The sequence below is a fragment of the Sapajus apella genome, unplaced genomic scaffold (genome assembly GCF_009761245.1).
Source record: "Sapajus apella isolate SASKATOON/1434 unplaced genomic scaffold, GSC_monkey_1.0 scaffold34, whole genome shotgun sequence".
Lineage (NCBI taxonomy): Eukaryota > Metazoa > Chordata > Mammalia > Primates > Cebidae > Sapajus > Sapajus apella.
This window is the reverse complement of record NW_022436974.1, coordinates 23,698,376-23,704,468: the sequence shown is the minus strand read 5'-3', so window position 1 is coordinate 23,704,468 and position 6,093 is coordinate 23,698,376. Positions and strand designations below refer to the sequence as shown.

At 41.0% G+C, this 6,093-nt stretch overlaps 1 protein-coding gene and 1 non-coding gene across 3 annotated transcripts in view; both read left to right on the top strand.

Moving 5' to 3' along the window:
* Positions 1 to 6,093, top strand: part of AQP11 (aquaporin 11) — a 35,286-nt gene that overhangs the window by 9,554 nt on the left and 19,639 nt on the right. For both annotated transcript variants that reach the window (XM_032295923.1, XM_032295922.1), the window contains exon 2: positions 2,239 to 2,355. In XM_032295923.1, the coding sequence (XP_032151814.1) occupies positions 2,239 to 2,355 (117 nt within the window). The remainder of the gene's footprint in view (positions 1 to 2,238; positions 2,356 to 6,093) is intronic.
* Positions 61 to 201, top strand: LOC116563372. Its single transcript, XR_004274371.1, has one exon. It is a non-coding gene; the product is annotated as a U4 spliceosomal RNA (small nuclear RNA).

Genomic DNA, 6,093 nt, shown 5'->3' with positions numbered 1-6,093 from the left:
CAAAAAAAAAAAAAAAAAAAAAAAAAAAATTTTGTATTTCTTATAGAAATGAGGTTTCGCAGCTTTGTGCAGTGGCAGTATCGTAGCCAATGAGGTTTATCTGAGGCGCGATTACTGCTAACTGAAAACTTTTCCCAATACCCCGCCATGATGACTTGAAATATAGTCAGCATAGGCAATTTTTGACAGTCTCTACAGAGACTGAAAAAAAAAAAAGGAAATGAGGTTTCGCTATGTTGCCCGAGCTTGTCAAAAACTCCTGGGTTCAAGTGATCCACCCACCTCGGCCTTCCAAGGTGTTAGGATTACAGGCATGAGTCACCATGCCTGACCCCAAAACTTAATAGAATAACTTATTTTTCATGATTCTGTGGGTTATAGATGGGCAGATCTCTGAGATCACTCATGTAGTTGCATTCACCTGGACAGTGGTGAGGCTGGAAAGCCCAAGGTAGCCTCACTCATACGTTTGGCAATTGTCAGCTGTCATCTAAGATGCCTCAGTTCTCTTCCTTGTGGCCTCTCATCCTCTAGCAGCCTAGACCAGCAAACTTACATGGTCAGGGCATTCTTCCAAGAGAGCAAAAAGTGGAAGCTGGTAGGTTTATTGAGACCTGAACCTAGACTTCACACAGCATCACTCCTACCACATTCAGAATTCACATAGCTCCACTCTGCTGTGTTCTGTCAACACAAGTTGCAAAGCCAGCTCATTTTCAAGAGAGGGAAATTAAACACCTCTTGCTGGGAGAAGCAGCTACCACTAAGTCACACTGAGCAGAACTGCTGTGTGAGGATTAGAAGATAAGGAAGTGAAGTTGTTTGAGTTTTAGGATGGCATAAGACCAACCTATGGTGTTCATCTTAGATCTAGAGGAAAATCTTCAGTATACCATGGCCTAGAATACCGAAGTATTAATTGAGGGTAATGATTCAGTCCATTCTTATCAATACATGCATAAAAGTCACAGGTCATTAATATTATCATAGGTCATATTACATTATATTGTAAGTATCTGTGTGAGACTTTATCTTTCTGCCCATGGTGTCTAGTACACAGGAACTGAGTAAGTTTTTGTGAAATCAAACTGAAATTACTAGCTGCCAGCCAGACAATTCTGTTCACCCTTAGCAGTTACAGGTTTAACATTCCTGGATTTGACATTCAAGAATGATTCCAAAGGTTCATGATATCATTTATAATTGCTGACTCATAAATATGAATCATGCTGTGAGGCTGGTATGCTAGAAAAAACTCTTAGCTATTGAGTGAGCTTAGCTCATTTGCTCAATGTCTTCATCTCAACACAGCTTCATTGTTCTTGGCCTATTCAAGTGTGAAATCTCAGTAGTGAAATCTTATGAAAGGGCCACTTAATTTCCATGAAAACAGGCTATAGTGGTGCATGTCAATAATAAAACTTGTGAAGATCTCAGGAGCTATCTCTATGGCTAAGTAAAAGAGGCAGGGGTGTGTACCTAAGATTCCATTTGGAAAAACTGCTGAAAATGTCACTGTCTGAGGGATGCTCTTAGGCTGGACTTTGAAAAGCAAAGACACAGCTCTGGGGAGTACTGCTGGAAAGGCATCCAGCCTCCTCTGCCATTCCTTCCTTGTGTGGATAGACTATAGACTCCTAGGCCCCATGTCAGAGAGATGTCCTGGGTGCACACCTGGAAAATGAATCCTAAAAAGTAGTCAACAGTTATTATTTGTGTTTCTCTCTCATGACTACTCACGGTCACTTCTTAAGGGCTCTGTTGACACGTAAAAATGGAACCAATGATAAAGCTTTGATCTATTGGTCCATTTTACCTTTTCTTTTCAATACAAAGGTATGCTTGTACCCAAGAGGATCCTGGGACATTGTATCTATTTAACTGTATTTTCATTTTACTTTATTATTATTCATTCATTTAAATTGATGAATGTTCAGGGCAGCCAAATCTATTGTATAAAGCGGTAGGAACGATAATAGAGCACATTAACTTTCAATGTCCATTTTATAGTCTATAGGAAAAGCACTGAGTCCAAACTTTAATGTCCTTGGTCTTTTTTTATACCTGGCATATTATAATATAGTATTATACTCTATAATATGCCAGGTGATTCTGCAAAGGAAGATCACAGACTAAGAGTACCTAAAATAAAAGTCACATTTAGTAACCATTTATTTCCAGTTAAAAGAAAATGTAAGATAAATCATTTTGAATCACTCTGCTTAAAATGTTTTACAGGAGGAAGTCTAACAGGAGCTGTATTTAATCCAGCTTTGGCACTTTCGCTACATTTCATGTGTTTTGATGAAGCATTCCCTCAGTTTTTTATTGTATACTGGCTGGCTCCTTCTTTAGGTAAGCATATTTTTATTTAATATGTCTGAAAGATCAGAGTATTTTAAAATATGATATGTGCATACCATAGTAACATGTCAATTTCCAAAGCTAGAGCAAGCACAAAACAGAAAATAAAAACGGTAGTTAACATGCCTGAAATAATAATTTTTGTAGTATTCTTTAAAACTGTTTTTATCTTTTTATCTTCAAAGAAACAGTATCTAGTTATGGGTAGTCAGTTTCAGATATGCTATCACTTTAAGACAGCTTGAGCTCTGAGCACCAAAGCATCAATGAGTGCTTACTTCCCTTCAAAAAGAATCTTTTTTTTTTTTTTCTGCTAAAGATATTTGTTTTTGCAGGCCAGGCGCAATGGCTCATGCCTGTAATTCCAGCACTTTGAGAGGCCGAGGCAGGCGGATCACCTGAGATCAGGAGTTTGAGACCTGTCTGGCCAACATGGAGAAACCCTGTCTCTACTAAAAATACAAAAAAATTAGCGGGGTGTTGTGGCGGTCACCTGTAATCCCAGCTACTCGGGAGGCTGAGGCAAGAGATCTGCTTAAACCCATGAGTCGGAGGTTGCAGTGAGCCGAGATTGTGCCATTGCACTCCAGCCTGGGTGATAGGGTGGGACTCCATCTCAAAGAAAAAAAAAAAAATTGTTTTTTCACATTTACGAGCTCCAGATAAAGTATCATTGAGTTCATCTGACTCATTTTGTAGAAAAGCATCTCATGAAACAATGAATTACTATATTTAGTTTAACAATTACCCACAAGTTACATTTCTGTTATTCTTACTTTATTGGTTTTTTTTTTTTTTTTTTCTTTTTAGAGACAGGGTCTGACTTTGTCACCCAGGCTTGAGTGCAATGGCATGATCATAGCTCACTGTGCATGAACTCCCAGGTACAAGGAATCCTCCTGCCTCAGCCTCCCGAGTAGCTGGGATGACAGGCATATGTCACAACACTTGGCTAATTTTTGTATATTTTGTAGAGATGAGGTCTTGCTATGTTGCTCAGGCTACATTCCAGCTATTTCTATTTGGAACAGTTACATAAACTCTCTATAAAGATGGGTCGAATAACACACAAAATTAAACAACATACAAAAAATTATGCATGTTATGCATTCCTTATGCATTAACTTATTTTTTTTTAGATGGAGTTTCTCTCTTATTCACGCTGGAGTGTAATGGTGTGATCTCAGCTCACCGCAACCTGCGCCTCCCAGGTTCAAGTGATTCTCCTGCCTCAGCCTCCCAAGTAGATGGGATTATAGGCATGCACCACCACACCTAGCTAATTTTATATTTTTAGTAGAGACAAGAGTTTCTCAATGTTGGTCAGACTGGTCTTGAACTCCTGAACTCAGGTGATCCACCCGCCTTGGCCTGCCAAAGTACTGGGATTACAGGCGTGAGCCACCACACCCAGCCCCTTATGCATTACTTATATAAAGTTATCAGCATCTCTTGATTTTGTTTAGTCATCTGTTTTAAGCCTGATTATAACTCATAACTGTAAGTGAATATGAAGATGCTTGGCCCTCCATTAATTCACTCTTCTATTTATCCAGTTAGCATATTGTTTCTTGTTGTCATTTTGTTTAAGCACACACACACACATACACAGAAGGGAAAAGTGCCACAACAGGTTTCAATAGTCAATCACACTTTACTCTTCCTGTTCACCTTCCGTTTCTCTATCTCACATTTAGTGTTTTTTATGCGCAGTAATATCTATAAGCCTAAACATGAAGAATATCCAAGAAAAACTGGTTTTACATGCTAGTAATGCAGGCCAGGTGTGGTAGCTCATGCCTGTAATCCCAGCACTATGGGAGGCCAAGGCGATGGATCACCTGAAGTTGGGAGTTCAAGACAGGCCTGACCAACATGGAGAAACCCCGCCTCTACTAAAAATACAAAAAACTAGCTGGGCATGGTGGCACATGCCTGCATTCCCAGCTACTCAGGAGGCTGAGGCAGGAGAATCACTTGAGCCCCAAAAGTTGGAGGTTGCAGTGAGCTGAAATCTCGCCATTGCACACCAGCCTGGGCAACAGGAGCAAAACTCCATCTCAAAAACAAAAAGTGCTAGTAATGGCTGGGCACTGTGGCTCACACCTGTAATCCCAACACTTTTAAAGGCTGAGGTGGGCAGATCATGAAGTCAAGAGATCGAGACCATGACCATCCCGACCAACATGGTGAAACCCTGTCTCTACTAAAAATACAAAAATTAGCTGGGCATGGTGGCGTGCACCTGTAGTCCCAGCTACCTGAGAGGCAGAGGCAGCAGAATCAATTGAATTCAGGAGGCAGAGGTTGCAATGAACCAAGATTGCACCACTGTACTCCAGCCTGGAGACAAAGCAAAACTCTGTCTAAAAAAAAAAAAAAAAACTAGTACTATAGCCTTTTGTCACTTCTACAGAGTGCTAGTATTTTCTGATAACTTCTTTAAAGAAAAATTTCCTCTGTTTTTAATTTTGAAGTTAAAAAGGTCACTAATGTAAAGAAGTTAACAAACAAGGTCACTAATCGGGCAGGCCTACTGGTAGTTTTTATATGAAAAAATTCTCCCAGTATGTCTGGACACTAACATATGTTAATATGATTTGTTACTGTGCTCCAACTACAATTGTAACAGTAGGCTAAGGCAGAGGTCCCCAACCCCCAGGCTGCAGACCAGTACACTCCATGGCCTGTTAGGAACCAGGCTGCACAGCAGGTGAGCCGAAGTCAAGCTTACAAGCTCCATCTCCTGTCAGATCAGCAGAGGCAGTAGATTCTCATAGGAGCGTGAACTTTATTGTGAACTGAACATGTGAGCAATCTAGGTTACACACTCTTTATGAGAGTCTAATGCCTGATGATCGAAGGTAGAACAGTTTCATCCCAAAACTATGCCCCCAGTCCATGGAAAAACTTTCCAGGAAGCCGGTCCCTGGTGCCAAAAAGGTTGAGGATTGCTGTGTTAAGGAATTTCATCCATTACTTGAAAGAACATTAAAAAGTAGTCAGGCAGTCTGGATGTGGTGGCTCATGCCTGTAATCCCAGCACTTTGGGATGCCAAAGTGAGTGGATCATCTGAAGTCAGGAGTTCGAGACCAGCCTAGCCAATGGAAATACAAAAATTAGCCGGCTGTGATGGTATGTGCCTGTAATCCCAGCTACTCAGGAGGCTGAGGCAGAAGAATCACTTGAACTCAGGAGGCAGAAGTTGCAGTGAGCCAAAATCGCACCATTACACTCTAGTCTGGGTGACACAGTGAGACTCCATCTCCAAAAAAAAAAAAAAAAAAGAGACAAGCACAGTGGCACATGCCTATCGTCCCAGCTACTTGGGAGGCTGAGATAGGAGAATTGCTTGAGCCCAGGAGTTCAACGCCACCTTGGGTAACATAGCAAAACCACGTCTAAAAAATAAATTTTAAGCTGGACGCGGCGGCTCACGCCTGTAATCTCAGCACTTTGAGAGGCCAAAGCGGGTGGATCACCTGAGGTTTGGAGTTCGAAATCAGCGTGACCAACAAAGAGAAACCTCGTCTCTACTAAAAATACAAAATTAGCCAGACTTAGTGGCATATGCCTGTAATCCCAGTTACTTGGGAGGCTGAGGCAGGAGAATCACCTGAACCCAGGAGGCGGAGGTTGCAGTGAGCAGAGATTATGCCATTACACTCCAGCCTGGGCAACAAGAGCAAAACTCTGTCTCAAAAAAAAAAAAAAAAAAAAAAAAAAAA